The 26,394-nt window shown below is 39.5% G+C and overlaps 2 protein-coding genes across 2 annotated transcripts; both read left to right on the forward strand.

Annotated features, from left to right (window-relative positions):
- The first annotated feature begins 145 nt into the window (after positions 1–145).
- Positions 146–12,168, forward strand: LOC107689170 (protein SOGA3-like). The gene is made up of 7 exons (XM_016487093.1): positions 146–213; positions 1,946–2,626; positions 6,960–7,168; positions 7,230–7,437; positions 7,822–7,890; positions 9,666–10,853; positions 11,881–12,168. The coding sequence occupies exons 2-7, from the start codon at positions 1,979–1,981 to the stop codon at positions 11,989–11,991; spliced, it is 2,433 nt and encodes an 810-aa protein (XP_016342579.1). The 5' UTR covers positions 146–213; positions 1,946–1,978; the 3' UTR covers positions 11,992–12,168.
- A 2,834-nt stretch (positions 12,169–15,002) lies between these two features.
- LOC107689159 (uncharacterized protein KIAA0408-like) lies at positions 15,003–25,854 on the forward strand. The gene is made up of 7 exons (XM_016487077.1): positions 15,003–15,829; positions 15,937–16,104; positions 19,481–19,735; positions 21,111–21,569; positions 21,837–21,916; positions 22,010–23,507; positions 25,149–25,854. The coding sequence occupies exons 1-7, from the start codon at positions 15,494–15,496 to the stop codon at positions 25,356–25,358; spliced, it is 3,006 nt and encodes a 1,001-aa protein (XP_016342563.1). The 5' UTR covers positions 15,003–15,493; the 3' UTR covers positions 25,359–25,854.
- Positions 25,855–26,394: the final 540 nt, after the last annotated feature.

A 26,394-nucleotide genomic window follows, 5' to 3' on the forward strand; every position in this document is an offset into this window, starting at 1 on the left:
GACAGACAGACAGATAGATAGATAGACAGACAGACAGACAGACAGACAGACAGATAGATAGATAGACAGATAGACAGCCTCTGATGCTCCAGCCCCCGCCCCGCGGTGACGTCACTGTGTGACTATTGATCCGTTTTAACAGTGGTTTAGACGCGCTACACTGCCATTATTCTTTCCCCGCACCATGAGAACGAGAAGATGAGATGTTAAAAGGTAAGAATGGTGTTCCTCTGTTATTATGGGATGGTTAAGCATGTTGTCTGTGCGTCTGTTGCTCGGCTGGGCAGAAAGAAAGGCTTAAAAGATTCATTCACCTTGGAAAGGTTATAAGAAAACGGTGTAAGAATGACAGAAATAAGGTCTTGGTTTACATGGACATTTTAACAATAGCCTTCGGCTAACTGAATTAATGTAACGGTAATGAATGAGCCTGGTGCTTTTGTATTGTCTCTGCATATAACGTTAGTTAATAATAATTTATGATGCTTCTCATTTATATTTGAATCTCAGCTGCTGCCACATGATCGATGTCTTTGTTATTTTATATTTATTTCCCCGTCCATGACTCGTTATTGAATATCACTCGGGCCCATAGGAAGATAAGCGGAACAGTGAAAGAAATCGTTTATTAAAAAGACGTGAAGCTGATATAATAGTCTGTGTCTTGATTACTGTAAATGTTTACGTGAAGAAGACTAGGCCTGTCTGAGCCTCACCATCACTTAATGATGACAACATCTGATCTGCTATTATATCATAATGACTTCAGACGAATCACCCTTACATTAACCATGGTTTTATTGTAGTAAAAGTGTAGTAACCATGTTTTTTTGGCGCATTGATTACCATTTTAACCACAGTTTTACTACAAATACCATGGTTAAACTATGCTTAGTGTAGCAAAACCATGGTTATTTTGTGGTTACCATGGTTTAACTATAGTAACCATGTTTTTTGGGTTTAATTTGTAGTAAAACCATGGTTAATATTCGTAAGACACCCCTTACAAGAGCACTGACATTCTTCAAACCTTTTTTGAACAAATAATACGAGACAAAGACATATCCCCATTAATGTCCATATTAAAGTGGACTAGGCTATTGGGTGATGGGTTGGGCCCACTGCTGGGAAAGCCGCTTTAGCTGGTTTCTACTGTACCTGGTCCATGCTGGTCATTGTAGCTGGTAGACCAGTTTTGAGCTAATATCTTAAGATTATAAAATTCCATTATGGTCTATACACGACTACAGATTATAATGATTAAAATACTGAAACGTGTTCCCTCTCAGCTGCATGCAGGATAAAATGTGAAGGGTCAATTTTTTTGAAATTTAGATTTATACATCACCTAAAAGCTGAATAAATTAAGCTTTTCATTGATGTAGCTATGGTTTGTTAGGATTGGACAATATTTGGCCGAGATACAACTATTTGAAAATCTGGAATCTTGAGGGTGCAAAAGATATTTTTGATGAAATCCGAGAGCTCTCAGACCCTCCCATAGACAGCAACGCAACTGAAATGTTCCCAGACCCAGAAACGTAGTAAGGATGAAATAGTCCATGTGATATCAGTGGTTCAACCATACTTTTATGAAGCTATGAGAATACTTTTTGTGCGCAAAGAAAACAAAAATAACTTTATTCTTTATTCAACAACTCTTCTCCTCCAAATCCCGTCTTCTGCCATTATCGAGAGAACCACGAAGCTCTCGGATTTCATCAAAAATATATTAATTTGTGTTCTGATGATGAACGAAGGTCTTACGGGTTTGGAACAACATGAGGGTGAGTAATTAATGACAGAATTTTTGGGTGAACTATCCCTTTAAAATCCTAATGATTTTTGGCATAAAAGAAGAATCGATCATTTTGACCCATACAATGTATTGTTGGCTATTGCTACAAATATACCCATGCTACTTATGACTGGTTTTGTGCTCCAGGGACACAAATGGATTACTCGCACAGATGACAGAATGGACTCTGTGGAAAACAGCAGCATGAAGCAGCAGCGCGCGTCCTCGCCAGCCAGATTCAAAGATTCGCCGTCCAAAGCGGCTTCCAAAAGCGCGTCTGGCAAAGCCTCCGGCGGCGTGTCAAAGAGCGGCGGTAAGAGCAGCCGCAGTAGTTCTCCGGTCACCAGCAAAGACCGGCATGCGGCCCGAGGCGCGGCAGCTGTCCACGGCAGTGGAGCAGAAAGCCCGACTCTGAGATGCGCGGAGAAGAGCAAGAGCATCGAGGAGCGCAGCAGCTCCTCCGAGGAGCCCTACGCCACCGACGAGCCGGGCCTGGGGGTGGTGTCCGATCAGCCGAGCTCCACCAAATCCTCTCAGGGCAAGAGAGAGACGGCGAGAGCCGATGGAGGCAAGACGGCCAAGAGCGCAGTAGGCTGCGGCCCGGGCTTCTGGAGGGAGGGATGCTTGCAGTCTGAGCTCATACAGTTTCACATGAACAAGAGCTTGAAGAAAGAAAGCGGCCTGCCGGCGAAGACGCCGAGCTCACCGCTAACGGAGCCGCAGCTGCCGCCCGCCAACGCAAACCGGCCCTCAGAGGCCTCACCTCCACCAAACCTGGAGCTGCAGGAGGACATCGAGAGACTGGAGGACGAGAACGAATACCTGAAGGTAGGATGTAGGCAGGGGTTAAATTGGGATTTGTTATGTGGGGGGGGGCACTATGGTATCGAGCTTTGCTTTTATATATATATATATATGTGTGTGTGTGTGTGTGTGTGTGTGTGTTTTTGTATGTATGTGTTTTGATTTTTGCAAATGTGATTTATTCTGAAGCAATATTCGCATCAGTTTTCTGTGAGCTGTGACATATAAATCTGCGTGTTTTTTATAATTTATCCAAGGGCATTTTTTTTTTATCTTTATAGGGCATTTTCCCTCTAATCTCATTAATACTGTCATTTCAAATTCTTACATTTGATCTATAAATTCAATTATAATAATGTGATTATCTATACGTTATCAAATTAAATCATTTACACTGAAAAATACAACTGCCTTAAATAATGAGATTATTTTCAATATTTTTGAATATACAAGCAAGAAATGATGGTGGAAATGATACTTTTCAACGAAATTAAAACGCCAGTAGGTGCCAGTAGTGAGCGTTTAATGAGTGAGTCATTGAGTCGTTCATTGAAACGACGAGAGACGAATCTACTTCAACATATGCTGATAACGGTATATAGCTAACTGTTTTAATTTATTCCCTTAATATTTCTATTGTAGCCCGTATATAATGAAAAAAAAAAACGAGAAGAAACGTATTTCATGTTAAACAGGTTGTTTTTGAAAGTCAGTGCTTGAAATAGGCTAAAATAGATTTTTATTGATGACTGCAGTGTTTATATTTTAATTACAGGCCTGTAATTCATTGTATTTAGGCTAATAGACCTGTTTTAAAAGACCTTTTAATTGAGGAGTAAATAGCCTAATCTTTTGTTATCCTCGCAGCGCGTCACTTAACGTATGCGGTAACGTTAGGCCTAATATTGCGGGGCAAATGAATAGTAATTTTAATTTAATTATAAAAGTAACTTATAGGCTAATAACAATAGGCCTAATAAAAATAAGAATGTAACAGGCCTACATTAATTGGAAATGCCAAATCCTCTTAATATTGCCAATAATTGAATATCTCTGGCTATCGTCGACACAAGATCATGTGTTTCGACGCAACCCAGGGCCTTTCGTTTCGACAGCACGTTGCCTGTTACGTCGTTTGGGCTGCCTTGTTGAGTGCAGTGGCACTGAGAACATTATATTTCACACACTTTAAGCTCTTTTATTTTCCAAATGTAATAGGCCAACGAATCGTTCGGTTTGTAATGCGTACCGAACCGAAAGCCTCGTACCGAATGGTTCAATACAAATACGTGTATCGTTACACCCCTAGTAGGATGCGTAATGTAGCTAGAAATTTGGCTTTATTAAAAAAACATTTAAAATGAAATGCAAACGATGTCTTTTTGTAATGAACAACATGCTTTCGATTCTAAATTTACATTTAGTCATTTAGCGGACGCTTTTATCCAAAGTGACTTACAAATGAGGACAATGGAAGCAATCAAAATCAACAAAAGAGCAACGATACGCAAGTGCTATAACAAGTCTCAGTTAGCCTAACGCATTAAAAATTTACATTTAAATTAAATTGATTTATATTTTTTGTAGGACATTTTTTTGTCCAACTATTTTAAAGTAGTTCGGCATAAATCTTTTTTTTAAGGTTGATTAATAAGAATTATTGAAAGAGAATATTATTAATACTTGAAGCCATAGTGCAGGGAGCCATTGTTGTTTTATCATGTGAGGAGAAGAACATAAAACCCCATAAACTCACGACTGCAAGACTGAAGAAAAAAAGTGTAGGATTTACTTGGACACCATATTCACTCAGAAATTGCATATACATTTATGTTTATAATAACAAATAATTACAAAGAAACAACAAATAAAATATTGAATTAAACGTGACATTTTTAAGTAGAAAGACTGAAATGTTTCTTTCTTGTCTTATTTACAGCTTAAAAAAAAATGCTTTTTTAGATTGAAATGCAGTAAGTATGGAAGCCCGTTCCCGCCACTTTGAGAAAAAATACAATTCTGTAAGTCATAATAATGAGACTCTTTATTGTAATTATGCCTTAGTATCTCACAATAATGAGAAACTTTCTCATAATTATGAGTTAATATATTATAATATTCAGGGGGGAAAATCTCATACATAACGAGAAACTTTCTCGAAATAATGATTTATTTTCTCAAAATAATGACTTATTTTCTCATAATGAGAAAGTTTCTCGAAATAATGAGAAACTTTCTCGTAATAATGACTTAACATCTCGTAATAACGAGAAACTTTCTCGAAATAATGACTTATTTTCTCGAAATAATGACTTATTCCACGCATGCGCAACACTCTGTTGGTCAAAGTCATACAGGAACACCGCAAATATTTGTTCTGTAATCTAAAGCAGTGTTTCCCAACCGGGTTGCCGTGTAAAAAATCCTTTTTTAATATTCTTAAATTGCTAAAATGTTCAAAAAAGCATCTATTATATAATATCCATTTCTGATGTCGCCAATAATTAGAGATGCACCGAAAATTAGTTCACCGCTCAGGTTTCACTTTCACGTGGTGTGACGCTCTGCGTATTATCCGCTCTATGTGTGCTCCAAAGGGTGCCGCGACTAAAAAAAGATTGGGAAACATTGATCTAAAGTGTATAATATCATGAAATAACGATTTCAGATAAATTATATGTATGTAGTGTTTCGTTAATTTGCAGCACCTACCAACAAGTTACAAGCTTCAAACAGATATAGAGGAATATATTCCATCAAAAATCACACGCATTTTATGAAAAAATGAAAGCCATTACACGTAAACTTAATGAATAGATGTTCATTTCGATGATTTGTTAGTTTTATTAGCTGTCACTTTCATGCATCTCATAGGCCCACAATGTTTATACAGTAGCCCAATCTCATCTTGCTAGCACAAAGCGTAGTTGTTGGTTACCACGGCAACCGCCTGGTCTTCGATCAGCATCCCACTTCTTGCAGGACATGTGAACGTGAAAAATGCTTAATTAATGTGGCTTACAGTACAATGACAAATTCAGGATGCAATATAATTGATCATGCATACGGGCAAGCATAAGAGCCCAGAATTTGAACGCAACACCCAAAGTTGCACGTTAAGCGTTTTCCTGTAGAAAACCGTTATAGAAAATGCATAAGCGTTGCTGTTTTGCGTTGCATTCATATTTTGGATCCACCTGAATGCCTGTATATGGTATGCATGATCATTAAGTTGTGTACTGAATTTAGTTCAATCTGTCTTTGTACGTCAAGCCACGTTAAGCATTTTTCACGGTTTCTCGGGGTGGCTCGCGCTGGTTCTCAGGGCCCCACCCCAGTGCCTTTCTTCCCAGAGGTGCATGATGAGATCGCTGGGTCATGGACGGCACCTTTCACTGCCAGAAACCGGCCCAGTGGCTCATCCTCCCTCACCACCCTTGATGGGGGTCCAGCGCGGGGGTACGCGGGAGTCCCCCAGGCGGAGCGGTCGGTTGCGATGCAATTGTGTCCAAATGCCGCTACCACTTGGCGGGGAAAACCGTTGCTCCCCTCCCGGGCCTGTAGGCACTCGTCGGCCTTGATCGGCAGTGCTTATACGGCCTGTGGAGAAGCTGCGTCCGCCTTACACGCTTCGGCGTTATTGCAAGTGCACCAGGCTAAGGCACTGAGGGACTTGCACGAGGGTGGTCATGACCCGGAAGTTCTCAAAGAACTCCGCACCGCGACGCACCTCGCGCTACAAGCGACGAAGGTTACGGCGCGGTCTCTGGGTCATGCGATGTCCACTATGCTTCAGGGAACGAGGGTTACCATACGTAACCGAGACGTTTTCCTGCATAGAGAACTATGAGGTGGCCGTCTCTGTTTGTCGACAAAACTCAGGCAGTCACTTGCAAGTGTCACTGAACAGCATCCATTCGAGCTTATAGTTCAAAACTGGTCATATTTGGAAAAATACTGATTTTGAATAAACTGATAATGTGAGAAATGTTGAAGATGTCTGAATAAATTTTGGTTTGACTGTATGTCTGTATGTAAACTGCATGATTAGAAAATATTTCTCCTTAAAAATATGTTTGCCAACTTGAATAATTAATATCATATGTATTCAAGTTCTGAGACAAATATTATTAATGATAGTAAATAAAGTTACTATATCATAACTTTTGTTGAACATGCAATAAAGGTTTTTTAAACTAAAATAAATTGGTTGCATTTCTGACAATTGGCTCCAACTAGATTTTAAAATGTTCCACCATTATATGTCACTGACCCTCATAACATTATACGTATTAAATATAGTTATGCATATTTTTGTAAGCAAACCTGACTGTCATGTGAATTTGTGATTTATTAGCATGAAATTGAAGAAATGCGAGCGGAGATGGATGAAATGAGGGACACGTTCTACGAGGAAGACGCCTGTCAGTTGCAGGACATGCGGCGTGAACTGGAGAGAGCCCATAAGAACTGCAGGATCCTTCAGTATCGCCTGCGAAAGACAGAGAGGAAGCGAATGCGATACGCAGAAACCGGTGAATTTGATGGGGAACTGCTGACTTTGCTGCCAGACTGTACAAACTAGTGTCAAAAAAGCACAATCACAAAACAACAATGAATGAGACAGTGACAGTAAAAAGACAACAACATCTGTAAAATGTTCATTCCTCTACCAGGTGGCCAAGGATGTGTCTGTGCGTCTGCACAACGAACTGGAGAATGTGGAGGAGAAACGAACGAGAACAGAAGAAGAGAATGAAAGACTGAGGCAACAGCTGATTGAAGTGGAGGTGACCAAACAGGCTTTACAGAATGAGCTGGAAAAGACCAAAGAGGTGAGAGCGTCTCGAAATATACAGATGTCAAACTAAGCCATTTTCAGTGCACTGTGAGAAAAATGGTATTGAATGAACCTTTTTAAACAATTTTCACTCAGAAATTGCTAGAATTAAAATTACAAATACTGATTACTGAATTAAGTATGACATTTTTAAGCAGAGAGACTGACATTCTTGTAAAACATATTCTTTGTTTTATTTACAACTTCAAAAAATATTTTTTGTACGGATTGTCTCTCTATACTCATTTAACATGTGCACAGACACATCAAGCATCATTTGTTTTGAGAATACAGATAGTTTCTGTATAAATAATGAAGTTCCATCATTTTTATTTCCAATATATTGCAAATTATGAACATGCAATCATATTTCTGTCAGCTCTCTCTGAAACGAAGAGGAAAAGATGTACAGAAATCAGAGAAGAGGACTCCACAAACCCCATCAGAGGTAAGAGCAATGTTGTTTGCATCCAGAGCCTTTCTGTAGCTCAAACAGTAGCGCATGGTGCTGTAGCAACGCTAAGGTCATGGGTCTGATTCCCAGGGAATGCAAGGACTGACAGCATGTGTACCTTGAACAGTGTTGCCAGACTAGGTTGACGATTTCCAGCCCCAAACGTTCACTGCCAAGATAATGTGACACAATTCTATTGCCATGTCAGCCAAGGTTTATAAGGACTGTTTTAACTTAATAGTGACAAAATAAAATTAGAAAATGTATCAATTTCCCCAACAGGAAAAAAGATCAAGACATGGGAAATACAGTAAAAAAAAATATGTAACAAAATGTTTCTACCCAAACAGGTAGAAACTATTAAAGTGTGTCAGATATTTGCAAATGGCAGACAAGAAATTAACAGACCTTAACTCTTGGAAACACACATGCATCGTTTTCATTGTCAACAGCAAAATCAAGCCAATTCAAATGAAGACTAAAAAGCTCAGTATAAGTGATCGGAATAAGCAACATAATTAGTGCAACAAGCTAACTTTTTGGGTCATGCACACACCAAAAGAGCTGAAAATGTGTCATTCGTGTTTAAAAAAATTAACAACAACCATAATAATATTCTTACCTTCAGGTTGCGCTTTAACTTCAAACAGAACAAAAGTTGGGTTCACTCTCCCACTTTGTAGTACAACTTATATTACTGTAGCCACAACTTATATTTATGCCACTTTAGCATAGCCGGACACTAAGGGTTCGTTGGTAACCAGTTTGCCTTTAAAATGTAAATTTTAAAACCAGTGTTGGGCGAAATTACTTTTAAAAGTAATGTATTACAATATTGCGTTACTCCATTAAAAAGTAACTATTTGCATAATTTAGATACTTTTTATGGAAAGTAATGCATTACGTTACTTTTGTGTTACTTTGTCACCTGGGCTGGGCTTGCCTATTTGTTTTTTAATAAAAATTAAAAAAAACAAAGTTATATTTTTGGCATCTGTAAAGGCTCTTTCACACTAAAAGTGAAATTAATAAGCCTCGGGCTGAAGGAAGTGGCTCTGAGCTTACTCCCAATTTCTCTCAACATGGGGACAGGAGAGGTGTCATTGAATAAACTGGAAAACAAAGTAACTGGCGTTACTTATTTGAAGAAGTAACTCAGATATTTTCTTGTAAATTTAAAAGTAATGTGTTACTTTACTGGTTACTTGGAAAAGTAATCTAATTAAGTAACTCGTGTTACTTGTAATACATTACCCTCAAATCCCACCAAACTGATCCCAAACCAACCCAAATTTTGTCCACCCATCCAAAGCAATTTTGACCAGCACAATCAAATTCAAAACCACCCATTTGGGAGGAAATCCTCCCAATCTGGCAACACTGACCTTGGCTGCAGTGTAGGCAGGGTTGCCAGGTTTTCACAACAAAACCTGCCCAGTTGCTACTCAAAACTAGCCCAATCGCGTTTCGAGGGAGGTACCCCGGTAAAAATCGTGTTCCGGAGAGTAAAATTCACATTTTAGGGGCTAAATATCACATTATTGGGGTTGCTTAAACCTGCGGACATGAAAAACAACCCGCGGCAACAGTGTTAAAGTAGCCCAATTCCGTGGGAAAACCGCAGACTTGGCAACACTGAGTGTAGTGGATAAAAGTGTCTGCCAGATGCATAAATGTAAATGAGCATAGCACTCATTTGGTTTGCATCAACACATGGACAATTTGAAAGTAAATTAAACACCATTTCAAAACCATGTTTTCTTCCATAGGAGGAAAATGAAGATCTGAAATGCCAGTTGGCCTTCATCAAAGAGGAGGCTATCTTAATGCGGAAGAAAATGGCTAAGATAGACAAAGAGAAGGACCGTTTAGAGCAGGAGGTCCAGAAGTACCGCTCCTTTTACGGTGATGTAGACAGTCCTCTCCCCAAAGGCGAGGCTGGAGGTCCTCCCACCACCAGAGAGTCCGAGCTGAAGCTGCGTCTGCGGCTGGTGGAAGAAGAAGCCAATATATTAGGCCGCAAAATCGTGGAGCTGGAAGTGGAAAACCGCGGGCTGAAGGCAGAGCTGGACGATATGCGCGGGGATGAGCTGTCTGGAGGGACGATGGACCCCTCGTCTAGAGAGCAGAGCGAGGCGCTGTCCGAACTTCGGCAGCAGCTTCAGTTGGTGGAGGACGAGGCTGAGCTTCTGCGCCGCAGTTTGTCTGACGTGGAAGAGCAGAATAAGAAGATGACCAGCGAGCTCAACAAGCTCAAATACAAGGCCGGGTCACACGAGGGATCGCGCTTTAGCAGCGCAGTGGTCGATGGAGCGAAATTTGAAGCCCTGCAGGAAGAGCTAAAAGCCGCTAGGCTGCAGATCAACGAACTGAGTGGGAAAGTGATGCAGCTGCAGTATGAAAACCGTGTGCTGCTGTCCAACATGCAGCGCTACGATCTGGCCTCTCATCTCGGCATCCGCAGCAGCCCGAGAGACAGCGATGCAGAGAGCGACTGCGGCCGCAGGGAAAGCGACGATGACTGCTCTCGCCTCACGCCGCATCGCAAACGTGAGGGTCCCGTCGGTGGAGAAAGCGACTCCGACGAAGTCCTCAACATCCGGTGCCTGACTCCCACGCGCTCCCTTTACACCCCTGAGGGACGTTTTTTATCCAGAGGTTTCAAAGACCGCCAGCAGATGATTGATATCCGGATGGAGGCGGAGAGATTGAGTAGGACCATCGACAGACTCATCGCTGATACCAGCACCATCATCGCAGAGGCTCGTGTTTACGCCACCAACGGAGAGCTGTTTGGAAGAATGGATGACGATGACGAGGGCAGTCGGATACGAGAGCACGAGCTGCTTTACCGCATCAATGCTCAGATGAAAGCCTTCAGGAAGGAGCTGCAGAACTTCATTGACCGCCTGGAAGTCCCGAAACCAGAAGACCGAGAAACTGAAGAGCCTCTGTCAGTAAGTGCAAATAAACGCAAGACTTACCCAAGTCTGTTTAAAGGAATATTTGGCCTGAAATTAACATTCAATCATTATTTAACAATTCTCATGTCATTCTTTTTTTCAACAAAGGAGATATTTTAAAGAATAATACTACAGGTTTATTTTCATCGCATTACAATCACACTAAATGACTAACTTGAGTATTCATATTCATCCATTTTCAAGTAATTTTGTGAACAGACTGAATTTAAGTAGTTTATATTCACTGCAAATCTTTGCATTCTGCCATGAAATGAAATATAGCATCAGGTTTGACCTCAGTGATATTGTTTGCCATTTGCATGATGCTTGCAGATGTTATTGGCATTGAATAGGGCATTTTGATTTGACAGCTATGGTGGAGAATAGAGAATTTTTAGAAAATAATGGCTTCCGTTTTGGTCTGATTGTCAGACAAGGCCATCGTATGACTTCAAAAGGCTTGGTATAAAATGCATGATTAAAAAAACTGCATACACATTTGTTAACTCTTAAAATAAATAAATAAAACCAGTGGTTAAACTTTAGTTTGGGAACCAGTTCTCACAATTAACTATGATTTTTGCCTCAATAAGATCCTAATTTTATATTTATTAATAGCGAGTAAGGTAGTTGTTAAGTTTAGGTGTGGGGTTTAAGGATTAAGGGATCTAAAATATGGTCATGCAGAATAAGGCATTAATATGTGCTTTATAAGTACTAATGAACAGCCAATATGCTAGTAATATGCATGCTAATAAGTGACTAGTTAATAGTGAGAATTGGTCCCTAAACTAAAGTGTTACCAAAACAGCATATGGGTTTGGAACAAGGGTGGGTAAATATGGCAAATTGTAATTCTGGGTTGGACTTTTCCTTTAATTTCGTATGGTTTGTTGCTTGGATAAATTTGATATTTTCTAATCTTGAACATATGTAATGAATATTTCACTGTTCTGCTTCTCTTTAGACTCACTGTTCCTTTCTCTCTTATATTTCCTCTTCCGTTTTGATATCAACCCAGATGTTTCAACCTATTATTTTGCTTATTCTCATCCTTGTCTTATTTTCATGTTTATCATATGCCACAATTTTCAAACTAGTCTTTCTTTTCACTCTTTTCTTTGTTCTGTAAACTTTCGTTTTTAATTTATACTACCGTTTTGTTGCTTTCTTCCTTTTCTTTTTTTTCTGCTTTCTTAATTTATCATATGATTTTGGACATGTCATTAAGGTTATGGAAGGTACAGGAAGTGATCATCATTTCAGGCACAGAATACAGTCACTCAACCAAACACAAGCTTCCGTTCAAAAACAGCGATGACAGCTGCTCTTCACTGATTGCATATATTTGGTGAGTATTTTTGTGTATTTCATTAACGTGTTACAATTGATACAGTTTAAATTATGCTTTTGCATTAAAGGGGTCATATGATGCGATTTCAAGTTTTCCTTTCTCTTTGGAGTGTTACAAGCTCTTGGTGCATAAAGAAGATCTGTAAAGTTGCAAAGACTAAAGTCTCAAATCCAAAGAGATATTCTTTATAAAAGTTAAGAGTCAGCCACGCCTACCTAAAACGGCTCGTTCTAACACGCCCCCACATATCTACGTCACTGTGTGGATATATTTGCATAACGCCGCCCAAATGTTCACGCAAAGAAAGAAGGCGTAACTTTTATTCTCGCTGTAGTATTGTTGCTGCCGCCATGTCGTAAAGACGCTGTGTGCTTCGTTGTGAAAGCGAAACTACTTTGTTTCGTCTTCCAAAAGAGGACACGACTAGAAATCAGTGGTTAAGTTGTATTTACAACACTGTTCCAGAACACTTCAACCCAAATATTCAGATGTGTGCAGCACATTTTATGGAGGACGGTTTACTGATCCTGGGAGAGTAGACTACAATGCCGGCTGTTCTGACTCACAGACTGTAAGAACGTCTTTTATATTTAAAGAGTTTTTATATGTTATATATTTAAAGTGAGTTTTTTGAGCAGTGTAGAGTAGCACTTGTTGTTTGTCATTACTCCGATCACAAATGCAATTAACTGAATATTTATACAGAACATGAAAAATTCTTTGCTCCAACATTTTATTGACTGTAAAACATGTTTTGCAAACAATAATAATACAATTTGTGCATTGTACATTAGAAAAAAAAAATGTGCCATTGATTTCTGCAGCATGTTAGACTCTTAAAAATAAAGGTGCTTCACGATGCCATAGAAGAACCTTTTTGTCTAAATGGTTCCATAAAGAACCTTTAACATCTGAAGAACCTTTCAGTTTCAAAAAAGATTCTTTGTGGAGAAAGAAGGTTCTTCAGATTATAAAAAGGTAAGAAAGAGATGGTTCTTTAAAGAACCTTTGACTGAATGGTTCTTTGTGGAACCAAAAAGGGTTCTGCTATGGCATCGCTGTTAACAACCTTTTAAGCACCTTTATTTTTAAGAGTGTATCCTATTTATATTCTCCTTGTTCCTTCAAGAACCCAGTTGGCCATGTGGTTATTTGGAGATTTAAAAAGTTCTTGATGTTACATTTTAGGTGATAAGTGTATTGGTAATAAGTATAATCTGTTAACAGAGGACAAAGTGAAGCCCTTCTCTGACGCTCCAGTGCTTAGATGATTTTCTAAAGAACCATATAACCATCTGACATCAGGATCTAAAACCCATTTAAAACCTTTATTATGAAGACTGCACTTTCAAAATAAAGAATGTGTCATGTGTATATATAAAATTTTGTTTTAAAGGTTGATGATCTGCTTTACACTGAAAACTGTGAATATTGGCAGCTGTTTTATTTTCTTTTGTACTCATTGCGACCCTTAAAAATAACACTAGTTTGTGCACTACTGCAAAATGTGGCATTTTTACTGATTTTGTTGAGATGTTTGTTCTCTGTCTTTTTGATTCTCATAGTTATTGTCAGTATGACACGAGTGAATGGAGTGCATATGTATTTTAAACTGTAGAAATCTAGTGAAAAGTGTCAAATACACTCTAAAAGCAGATATGTGCAGTTTTTATTTTTTAGGATCTTTTCTACCTGACCTAACCTTTGAAATTTAACTTTGTTAGTGTGACCTAATCAGGTTGATAGCCATACTGAATATTTTGTTACTTGTTGATAAGCCAGCGTTTTATGCAGCTTAAAAAACCATAAGTAAGCCATTCATAGTCTAATCTTCTGGAGAGTTATCATATTTGCATGTAGTGCTATGAAAGTTCCCCCATTTGTTTTGAGCGACCCTCTAATCTGACTTGACTCTCTGGTTGGTGGAGTAGTAATTGTTGATGGGAGCGTATTTGGAAAGCTGTTTTATTTTACTTACAATCCTGTTCGGTGGCGCCAGTGGTGCATAAATGACATACTTCATATTTATTTATATTCATATTTACATATTTTATTTATATTTATTTTACAGTTTTTTCTAAACGTCTGAAACCGGGAATGTAGGCCATGTTTTAAAATAAAGCAAAGTCGATCGCCACCGTATGTTGATGAACTTGGCTAAAATGCTACTTGTTAATTCTGATTAGAAATAAATGTAAAAAATATATTGAACATGGAGTGTAATATTGCTGTTTTAAAAATATTAGATTTAACTAAAATATGGATGCAGTTCTCAGTCACATCAAACTGTTTGACAAGAAAGTTTCAAGTTGTCATCCTCTCTGTGTTTAGTTCCTTTTAGTTTCCTTTGTTTCTAAGTAGGTTCTCATTTTTAGGTTACACTTTATTCTGATAGTCCACTTTAGATATTCTACTAACAGTAAGTAACTTTGCAACTACATGTCAACTAATCCTCATTAATTCACAACTACATGTCTACTAACTCTCAGAGTAGACGGTTAGGTTAGGTTTAGGGTTAGTAGAATAAGTTGACATATACTTGCAAAGTTTCTGATAGTCAGTATGTTGTATGTTGTGGATGCATCAAAATAAAGTGTTAGCAGATATTAAGCAGACAGTCTACTAATACTCTAATGACTGCTAGTTGACATGTAGTTGCAAAGTTACTTACTGTTAGTAGAATGTCTAAAGTGGACTATCAAAATAAAGTGTTACCCATTTTTACTATTGTTTTATTACTATTACGTTATGGTCATTTAAAAAAAAATTGTTAACACGCCATAGCCTACTGTAAACCGTAATATCACTGTAAGGTGTCAATGCATAAGTTAAAGTTGAAGTTTCCGTGTGCATATGCCGCTGAATGACTGGCGTCCAACAGACAGGCCTAGTGACAGAGGTAAAAATACATGTGAACTCTTACATGAGTATTTTGGGCTCTTGACTCTGAGTATCGGTGTCGTTTTCAGTCTGAAGAAGAGTAAGCTAATGGACAACTTCATTCTGCAGTTCACTAGATTATCTCATTACGGATAAAATAATGTAGACTGAGAATTTATAACCAAAGGGATGTAATTGAGAGGACGATACTATTTTAACTGTGAAGTCGGCGCCAGAGAATGACAGTTTGACCTTGTCGTCCTTTATTGACATGGAAGCAAGCCTGGGCTCCGGAGGAGAGGGCAGAGATGGCTGGGTTCGGATAATAATAAGTGTGTGTTATAAGGGGACTGCAACTACAAATAGTTAAAAAGAGGCTGTGTTTCGTTGTGACTGAAAGATGTGGAATGCGTTTGGAAATGGATCGAGCGGGTATGTGAGCAAGGCGCAAGGCTGGGAGTTTGTCCCGTGCTCGCGTCTGGAGAGGCCCGGTAAGAAGCTCCAGAGTCCCTCCAGGGTTCGGTCTTTCCCGAGCAACCTTCTGCAGCTTCCACCTGGACCTTCTGCTGCTGCTGCATCCGATGCGACTGGAGGACAAACTCAGAATCTGGAGCTACAGAGTCCGCACACGCGCACAAAAAAGAAACTCGAGGAATTAAAGAAGCGCTACGATCAAGAGAAGGAGGAGTGGAGAATGGAGAAGGAAATGCTTTTGAGACAAGTTGCTGATATACAAGTACAAACAGATGCATGCATGCGACATGACTGAGTGGATTTGACCAAACAACGGTGTGCAATGAAATGCCGACGTCTTCTCTATCTTCTTCTGCGTTGTATTTGCAGGGTGGAGAGAACAGGAGGATATTGTTGGATCTGAAGTGTGTTTTAGAGGAGGTGCAGTCGGGGGTGAAGCGTGAGGAGAGTAAACGGGGTGAGCTGGAGCTGCAGTACATGAAGGATCGATGCGCCTGGGAACTGGAGCGATCAGAGCTGAAAAGTCGCATTACTCAGGTATGAAAATTACATCTCTTTAAGATATATTGATAGGCCTGCCGTCTTTGATAGCAATTTTACTCCAGTGAGTGTTTCTCAGGGGTTTATTTGTGAAAGTGAAACGCCAAGATGCGCATAAATTCTAAAAATGCGCATAAAAAAACTTCTGCGCACATTTGAGTAGTATAAACGTTTTATCCGATAAGAAAAAATGCGCATACACTACGATGGAAACACATTTAAGTTACCGAATAAATTCCTCCATGCGCATCGAAAAAGCCATGTGACTTTTTCGTTCTCGTTCTCGTTCACAGCATCTATATGTTGTTATGGTCGTTCTGAAATGCCTGAGCAAAGTCAGTCGTCAAAGTATTTCTGTATAATAGTCGTACACGACTGCGTTCCCAAACATCTGGCATCCTCCGACGAAAGCAACGACTGCATTTATTGTGCTACGTCTGCTCGCTCTGAGGCGCAAGTCATTTATATCATATATGAAAATTATTATTCAGTGCCTTCTCCTATATTTTTAGTGATATTTAGTGCCACAGTTTACCAGGAAGTGACGATTTTGTTCTCTTTGACTCGTTGGATGGAAACGGTGCTTTATTCGCATATGTTTTATGCGATATTCCAGTTTTGCGCATAAGTTTAATTCGAATCTTTGGAGGGAAACATAACAGCTAGTCAACATGTGCACGGTAATTTTCCAGGGTAAAAGATACTGTTAATTGAACACAGACTATAGCGAGGCATGTTGTCACACTATGTGGGGAAAGTTGTCACAATGTGAACTTGATGTGAATTGATTTAAGTTAAATAACTTATGGCATATGCAATAGAGCTATTGTTTGAAATAAATATAAGGTAATATATATATATATATAAATTCCACTGCATGCATTATACAATATTTAATGTCTTTCAGAAAAAAAATTAACCATTATGAAGCACAAACCAATTCAGAAAAAAAAATGTTTTTTTTTTTCTTATTTTTTTAATTTTAGTTTTGGCCGACAGAAACACAAATAACATGTCATTCAATAAACAAAATAACAGCACATAAAAAAGTAAAAAATAAGACATTTATGGAAAAAAAAAAACTTGTTTTTAAGTTTTTGTTTAAAAATTTAAATGCTAAAAAGAACAACAATCTCAGCTGGCATTGCACACAAATAATGCATGCTTTAATTATTTGTTGGTTTTCAAATGCTTGTCATTAAGCATAACTCGGAGATTGCATAGGCTTTGTGTAACACAAACACTATCAAGTGCAAATATATCCTGTCAACAGCAGCTTTGTGGGTAAGCAGCCACACAAGACCAGCTATTAGATCATATCTACAAAGAATGAAAAAGTAATTTGACATTTCACGGTAAGATGTAGGAGTAATATGTGGAAACTATGTTACCAAACTAAAAATAGCACCTACTTCTGATTAGTTTTCACCTTAGTGCATTGTCCCTCTCGAATGGAATGCTTTCATTTCTGTTTATGACATCCTTATAAAGATACAGTCCAGATCGTCTTGTGTTCACTATCCACGGGGAGAGAAGATTAGGGTTTTATAGATGACTGTGAGTGTGAATGAGTGACTCAGACACTCCTAATACAGTAGCACAGACAGCATTGCACATGAGATAAGGAGTAGAGGAGCTTTGAATGGTTGTGTGATGCTGAATCTTGTGATGAACTGCACCTCAGGACATATACTACACACAAAGCGTTATTAGACAGACGAGACTCCATCATGCTTGGTCTAAGTTAAACACACTATAAAGACATACAAAACAATAGCCTTATAATGGTGTGCTGCTGTTTAGTGACTCTGCGGACTTCACTGCAACTGCACTTGTTTGAATTCAGAAAACGATTCGGGTTTAGCCGCACAAATCCACCCAAAGTATTAGTTGGTGCAGAGAACAGAATTCAGGGAGGGGTCAAGCTAAACTGTAAAAACTTGTTTTCTTTGCCGTCCACATCCTACCACAGCACATACTTTTGTCCCAGTGGATTTCTTAGGTTTACCGCTAGGCATTCACAGCAGGGTATGTGCCAGCATATTTCTGAGCATATATTTGTGATCTTTAAAACGGAGATGAGTTCCTCCAGGGCCCCACCCTTAGGAATGCGATATGCTAAAGGATTGGTCTTGCTGTCTATTAATAGAGAGCTGTTTTTATGACATTGTTACCCAGACACAGAGCGCACAGCAGCCGCGGTCATTATATTTTAGTCTTAAAACTACAGCAGCACCCTACCACTGTCAACTCTGGTTACATGGCACATCAGTGTTTCACATGCCCTCTGCTTGTAAACACACGCTGCTAGCGCACCCAGGAGAATGCATAGGTTCAATGACAGTGTGCCAGCACATTTTAGTGCTATAGGTTTATACAAACACTGCTTCACTCTGGTTCGTTGCTAAGAGAAGCATAAATAAGATTCACCTATTTTTGTCTTGGCGGTTGCACAGATAGTGGCACATGAAGGTTTAGTCCAAGCAAGACTTTAAAACATCACAACTGAGTTCTCAGCTATTTTAAGATGTCCGACTTTTGTCCGATACATTTTATTTTCAGGATTCTTTGAATAGAAAGATCAAAAGAACAGCATTTATTTTAAATAGAAAGCTTTTGCAACATTATAAATGCCTTTACTCTCGCTTTCGACCAATTTAATGCATCCCAACTAAAAGTTTTCTTAAAAAACTTTAGGTAACACTTTATTTTAGGGTCTCTTAACTAGTTGCTTATTAGCATGCATATTACTAGAATATTAGCCATTTATTAGCACATATTAATGCCTTATTCTACATCCCTAATCCTGCCCAATACCTAAACCCTAAACTTACCTTACTAACTATTAATAAGCAGCAAATTAGGAATTTATTGAGGGTAAAGTCGTAGTTAATAGTGAATAAGTGTTCCCTATTCTATAGTGTTACCAAACTTTTAAACTGTAGTGTATAGCATGAAAAAAAAACACAACAAGCAAAATTATATGTAATGATTTATGCAGACTATAGGTCTCAATGACATCAACAGCATCTGTCAGCTGCAGAGTTCAATCAAGCTCAGTGACAAACATGGATTTAGTGTCTGCTGTCTAGTGAACTCTCTCTCCAGGATCATCGGGGGGTCAGCATACCGACGTGGCCTCTCCATTACATGCAAAACTCTCGGCACTAGTCTGAGCTGTTTGTGTGAGTAGGCTTAGGCTGGGCATCCGATGAGGCCTTGGTGAGGACTCAAGGTCCATTTCATCCTATTGGCGATAGGTTTACCTAAACTCCTCTTTCCTGTCCAAATGCTTGCTTTTCTCTGTCCAACTGTCCTATACACTCATTTCCTATTTGGTGGTCAGCAAATCCCTGCCTCTCTTCCCCCACAGTTAGAAGCCCGGGGATGTAGTTTGGTGGTGGAGACTGTGAGGAGTTCAGAACTAGGGGACACTCTGAAACAGGAGAGAGCAGAACAAAAGAAGCTGCTGGCAGACACTCACAGTGCGGCCATGGACCTTCGTTGCAGGCTGGAGAACAGTGAGAGGGGCTGGGTGAAGGAGAAATCTGAGCTGCTGGAACGCTTTGAGGCTGAGAGGAAGGAGTGGGAGAACCAGCTCATGGACATGCAGCGGAGGATTGAGGAGGTGAGTCTGTGGATGTGCACCACTCCCCACAGCTCAGCTGAGAGAACGGTATCTTGTTTCAGACTGATTCCCTAAGTACTCCTGTTTACTTCCATGCTAAATGAACGCTCTGCAAGTAAGCCTTGATGGATAATGGTAACAGCTAAAATTGGAAGCGGTGAAGTCACATTATATAAACCTTGGAATTGCAAGTGACTGCCAAAGGAAGTTTAGCTCGGTGGTGACCGGCAATCATCAGACAGAAGCTGAGAGCTTGAAGTTAGTGGCAGTGAAAGTGCAAACATATATGCATTTGGCATACATTTCATTAAAAGTGCATTTAAGCTATGCATATTATCAGTATGGGCAATCCTTCAAAATCAAACCAAGAACCTAGGTGTTGCTATTGCTCTATTCTCTACCATTTGAGCTGTATTTCTTAGGTCCATTTGCGACCTTTCCATAAACTAACCTTTTCCATCCATTCTTTTCCATCCAAGTCTGTCAAAGTGTAATCCCATACAGCCTGACTTCCAAATGCTTAGCTCTAGACCAGTATTCCTCTAATTCAGCCCTGGAGGACCACTGGCATGCAGAGCTTAGCTCAAACCCTGATCAAAGCTGTAATTTTAGTTACTAGTAACTCTGAACACCTTGATTAGCTTGCTCACGTGTCTTTGATTAGGCCTGCAGCTAAACTCAACAAGGCAATGGCCCTCTAGGGCTGCATTGAGGGACTGAACCATGACTTGATTGGTAGGTGGTTACATATGCATTTTGGCAGACAATTTTATCCAAAGCAATTTACACCATATGAATGATGCATTTATATAGCGCTTTATTGTGTATTGTTGTACACCCAAAGTGCTTTACAATCATGTGGGGGGTGTCTCTCCTCAACAACCACTAGTGTGCAGCATCCACTTGGATGATGCGATGGCAGCCACAGGACAACGGTGCCAGTGTGCTACCCACACACCAGCTACAGGTGGAGAGGAGAGAAAGTCATAGAGCCAATCAAGTGGTTGGGGATTATTAGGTTCATGGTACATATTCATGGTATAGCCTATATTTTATAATTTCATGCATTATCTGGGAATTGAACCCACAATATTGTCATTGCGAGCGCAATGCTGTACTACAGGGATGTCCCAACCTGCTCCTGGAGGGCCATTGTACTGCAGAGTTTAGCTCCAACCCTAATTAAATACACCTGAACCAGCTAATCGAGGTCTTCAGACTAATTAGAATCTTCCAGGCAGGTGTGCTGGAGCTAAACTTTGCAGGTCATTGGCCCTCCAGAAGCAGGATTGAACAAACCTGCTCTTGTTAAATGACAAATGTCTGAGTTTCGAAAGATGTACCAAGGACTACATAATTGTTTTGTCTTTTCTAGTTGTACAATGAAGTGAGGGTCCGCCGTATGGGAAGTTCTCTGAGACCAATTACTGATGGACAAAATGCGCTAAGGCTCAGCTCATGTTCTGCCAGCACTTTGTCGAGTGCAGTAACCTATACCTCAGATGCCCAGAGCAATGAATATTCTGAAGCTTTAACCCAGCAAAGCAATGCCAGCATCGACTCCCAACCAAGTCAACTCAGTCACGCCAGTGAATCCAGCGACCAGTGCAACAGCGATCAAAGCGAACTATTAAATCAGCAAGGTGCTGATGAACAACAGGTCATAGACACTGCAGAGCTGGAAGAAATCCTGGAAAGCTGTTTGAAAAAGAAAATAGGGAACAAGTCATGCTTCATTGGACAAGATGACCTCCTTAACCCTTTCAAACGATTTCAGAGCATGGAAATATGTTGTGGAAGTGACAAAAAGAAGAACAATACTGCCCTTAATGCGGTGAGACTTTGTTGTTCATACCACTCTAACGGTGGTACAAATACTAGGTCATCTTTCAGGATTTACTATTTTACTCTTGCTATACATTTTTGCCAAACCTCCTGAACTATTCCTAGGGAGCTGTAAATCCACAGTACATTTACTTACAATCCATTATATTCCAGGTTAGGATGCTGCTATGTGGGGCTAGAGATGTGCTTTATTATATTGTTTGGTCTGAGGTCTAAGGTTTGCGTCTAAGTCCTCTTATTCATCAACATCTTGTAGGCACTTAAGGAAATTGCTCGTGTGAGTGAAGAACTCTGTAGCTACCAGGATGAAACAAAGAAGTGGCCTGATATTAAGAGGTAAACATTGCTGCAAACAGTTGCTGCATGCATCACAAATAAATCAGATTAGTGCTTTATAATGACCTCACTTTGTTTGGTATTCCTTCTTAGAAGCCGCAGTGAGTCAACGTTTTTTCTAAGAGAGGGTGAGTTGGTGGAGAGGCTAAAGGACAATTTGGAAATGGAAGACACAGTTTTGTACTTGAAAAACATGAGTGAAGACCTTAAATCCCTCGATGAGCAATACTGGACGAATTGGGAAGGTTGTAACATGGAATCGCAGCAAAGTGAGGCTAAGCCACAATACAACATAAGACAACAAGCCCCACCAATACCGGCCCGTAGTACATCTTGGTACCTAAGCAGTCCTTCCGTTTCAGAAATGGAGTCCAGTGGTACAGAGCAAGGGTGTGAACGGCCAGGAACCCACCCAGACAGAAAGTACACCAGCCCCGCAATTGTACGAAAATTTGAAGCAATGCTTCAAGAAAATGAGGGGAAAATTCTGAAAGACTATGGGAATGTAGCCTGCACCGTGCCTGTTGATTCCAAGTGCAATATCAGCTGCTGCCAGAGCCGCTGGTCCTGCGATGGAAGTAGATTTGGCAGCAACAAGTCATCCAGATATGTACCTGTTAAGAGATGTCTCTCAAACGTGGACATTGCAGCTTCAGCCTCAGATCGCAGTCTAAACCAAATAGATGAACAAAACAAGGGTTCATATCATCCCATGAACATGCCTACAGATTCTGTTGCATCGCCAGACTTTATTTCACCATATCCCAGTGCTATAGCTACTCCCAGAAATGAGAGACTTGATCAGAAAACTGCAGAGTTCAACCGTACGCTCTTCCAGGCAGGGATGGGCGTTCTGTGTGATGAGGATATTTCCATGAATGTATCCACTGATTGTTTTCACAGTCTACCAGAGGTCATATCAAAGGACACGTTTATAGACAGTCCTTCGAGGCACGTTGAAGACAATCCGAAGGATTTGCTCTCGGATCTTGTGGCACAGTGCCCAAAAGAGGAGGGAAGAAAGAAGGAAACGAAGGACCTTGTCACTAAGTCTTCATCTCTGCAGCAGGAACTTAGTCTAAAGCAAGACAGTGAAGTTAAGCCTTTATCGGCTTCACCAATTTCAGTTGACCAGCTTGTCCCAAGTGTTGGAGAAAAACGCTTTGAACTGAGTGTAAGTCCACCAAAACTGCAAACCCAGTTGGAAAGGTCCAGCAAAGTTCTGGACGTTGGTACAGACCAACAGCAAGCAGACAAAAAACCCAAACAGACAAAAAGGGACACGTGTTGCACCAGGTCTCGGATTCTAGATGAAAATCCATGGAAGCCCTCTACGCTAGCAGCCTATCCTCGTCCGATGGAGTCTAGGTCCAACTATGGAGCTGTTGAGAGGATTCTCAAAAATTACGAGGATCTGGAGAGATCTCAGGAGCAGCATCAGCAGTCACAGCCCAGTCCAAGGAAGAAGGAAGACCTCGTGGACCTCTTGGAAATGTTGGATATGCAACATGAGCCCAGATCCAGTCAGAGACTAACACACACACCGCACCACCAGGCCATAGCCCACAAAGAGACACATGTAACAGTGCAGGTCAGTACTGCCCACAATCCCCAACATAGACCCACGCCATTCAAGCCACAAAAGCACACACTTTCACCCAAACTGCAAACATTCAAGTACATGCTAAATGACTCAGCCGGAGAAGTGTATGAGGTGCAAGTGTAGATGACTGCGGTGTATTAAAGGGATAGTTCACCCAAACATGAAAACTCTGTCATCATTTACACATCCTCAAACCTGTATGAATTTCTTTCTTCTGTTGAACACAAAAGAATGCTTTTGAAGAATGCTGGTAACCAAACATTTGACGGTAGCCATTGACTTCCGTAGTATTTTCTTTCATACTATGGAAGTCAGTGGCTACCGTCCAGTAGAGGGTGAGTAAATGACGACAGATTTAAATTTTTGGGTGAACTATCACTTTAAAGCCCAAAGTAGCTAGGCCTATACTTCGTTTTTGTACATGTGCAAAACTCCATTTGATGTTGTGCACTGTTCGCTTTCCCTCGTGTACACGTAAAAAGTGAAGTATACTTTGGTCTTAAGTAGCATTTTATTCCATACAAAAGGTCACTTTGTTTCCAATGCGTTTGCTAAAATGTCCGAGAGCCTGTGTTGTATTGTGAATATACACATGGTTAAAGAGTGCTGGAGCACCTGCAAACTTCTTCAGCTGTGACATACAGGTAAAAATTGTTGCTGTATAATAAAAATATTAAGAACACTAATTTTCATTAAAACATTTTATTTTAGTCATAAATTAATAGGTTAATAGGTTGTCTCTATAAGTGCTCTTACACACAGTAACTGGTTAATGTGTGTGAAGAGATTTTTCTCAGTGCTAAATAACAGTAACATTAGACATTGCTTAGAAAGATTATAAAAAATTCTTTTTAATCTACAACTGAAAGTTTTTTTTTTTCTCAAGTCTGGAAATATTTAGAATTTATTGTTAAAATACCTCGTTCCCACAAAACCATCTAAGCAACACAATTAAAATTCCTTAAGTTGAATTTCTGTCAGAAAATATTGGCAGATTGCTCAAAGCGAGGAGCCCAGAAGCTTCTTATTGTTGGATTGAGGCTTGAGATGAAAAGAATTAGTGGCACCAAAGTTTAATTTGCATCTTTCATGTCTAGCTCTTTAGAAAACCTCAATTAACTGTTTTTTTTTTTTTATAGGAGGCTAAGGTATGTGGTGTAATTACAGAAACATGTAGCGTGGCCAGGAGTCTAGTGAAACTAGTCCTCTGCACGGACTGCCTGCTTTGTAAATTACACAACAAAATGACTCGAAATGATTGTCAGATGAGTCAGAAAAGCATTAGAGATTTCATCAGTTCTTTTATTTTCACTTAGTTCTAAAATGGAGAACATGTGCAGGAGACAAAAGTTCAGCCATTGCCTTAAATGCAATGGCATTGAAAAAAAAAAATACAAGAAACTATATATATATATTTTTTTTGGATTATGATTTTTTCCATGACAATTAGGCACCCCTCCCCTCCCCCCCTTTATATGATATAAACATCGTGACAGATCTTGTGAGATTCATTCACACGCTCTGCGATGGATGCTTACATGAAAGCACACCGAGCTAATGTAGGTTATTTTGCTGTTGACAGGAATATTTAAATCCAGTGAGATTTCATAAAAATATTTGTCTCAACAGCAATGCAAAGAGTCCTCTGTAACTATCAAGAAGAGCTTTTCACGACCTGCGTGTCCGGCAAAGAGACGTTTGCCCTCTCGTTGGGCTAGCCGCTTGTCTGTCTCGTCTGCATCAACTCCCTCACCGCCACCAACAACAACACCACCCACAGTCTTCACCCAGAGACAAAAACTCACCTACTCCACCTTTCACACAGAGACCATCATCTAAACGGCCGTTAGATTATGTCCAAAGCCTTTAAAGCCGTACATGTTGCCTGATTACCTGTGTAAATACCAACAATGACTGTCCAGTTTTGTTGTTTACATTTCTATAACCATGAAATCAAACTGCCTTTTCATTCTTTTTTTCTCAAAAACATGTACATTTCATTTCTACCAATGTGACTTCTTGTTTTCTGTTTTCTTAAACCAGTATTAATCTGTCGTCATATTTTATAGCTGTGAATGTAGACCTGTTTTCTGTCAGTGCTTCATATGTGGCCTCGTTTGTGTGTGAGGTCTGATGTCTGATTGAGAATATCTTTTTACCAACTTTACCAAAACCACTGACTTGTGTTATTACAGAAACTAACGGATCCTACGCTCCGTTTACCTGCTTATCTGATCTGAGACATATCATTTAGACAATGCCTTCGCAGTCCTTTTTCTTGATAATTAATATCACAAATGAAACTGTATTCAGCATTTATAAAATAAAATATTGACACTCATTCCTAGATGTAGATGTGTTTTATTCATAATCTATTTGGTCTTCTCTTTTCAAAACTGGTGTTTTGGATGTGGTGTTTTTTTTTTTTTTTTTTTTGCATTTAATTAAATTACTTTAATTGGACTTTAACTCGCAATTCTGAGAAAAAGTCACAATTCTGACTTTTTTTTCTCAGAATTGCATGATATAAAGTCACAGTTGCGAGATATAAAGTCACAATTGCGAGATAAAGTCACAATTGTGAGATAAAGTCACAATTGCGAGATATAAAGTCACAATTGCGAGATATAAAGTCACAATTGATATAGTCACAATTGCGAGATATAAAGTCACAATTGATATAGTCACAATTGCGAGATATAAAGTCACAATTGATATAGTCACAATTGCGAGATATAAAGTCACAATTGATATAGTCACAATTGCGAGATATAAAGTCACAATTGCGAGATAAAGTCACAATTGCGAGATATAAAGTCACAATTGCGAGATAAAGTCACAATTGCGAGATATAAAGTCACAATTGCGAGATATA

This window comes from Sinocyclocheilus anshuiensis, unplaced genomic scaffold (assembly GCF_001515605.1).
Source record: "Sinocyclocheilus anshuiensis isolate Anshui unplaced genomic scaffold, SAMN03320099.WGS_v1.1 scaffold737, whole genome shotgun sequence".
In the NCBI taxonomy this organism is placed as follows: Eukaryota; Metazoa; Chordata; class Actinopteri; order Cypriniformes; family Cyprinidae; genus Sinocyclocheilus; species Sinocyclocheilus anshuiensis.

What these genes read in the sequence shown, in the direction of transcription:
- LOC107689170 (XM_016487093.1), top strand. Translation starts at nt 1,979, where the DNA reads ATGGACTCTGTGGAAAACAGCAGCATGAAGCAGCAGCGCGCGTCCTCG. An exon ending in ACGAGAACGAATACCTGAAG is followed by an intron (nt 2,627 to 6,959) that starts GTAGGATGTAGG and finishes GTGATTTATTAG; the next exon opens with CATGAAATTGAAGAAATGCG. An exon ending in AAACTGAAGAGCCTCTGTCA is followed by an intron (nt 10,854 to 11,880) that starts GTAAGTGCAAAT and finishes ATATCAACCCAG; the next exon opens with ATGTTTCAACCTATTATTTT.
- LOC107689159 (XM_016487077.1), top strand. Translation starts at nt 15,494, where the DNA reads ATGTGGAATGCGTTTGGAAATGGATCGAGCGGGTATGTGAGCAAGGCG. An exon ending in ACAATACTGCCCTTAATGCG is followed by an intron (nt 21,570 to 21,836) that starts GTGAGACTTTGT and finishes AACATCTTGTAG; the next exon opens with GCACTTAAGGAAATTGCTCG. An exon ending in AGACACATGTAACAGTGCAG is followed by an intron (nt 23,508 to 25,148) that starts GTCAGTACTGCC and finishes TTGTCTCAACAG; the next exon opens with CAATGCAAAGAGTCCTCTGT.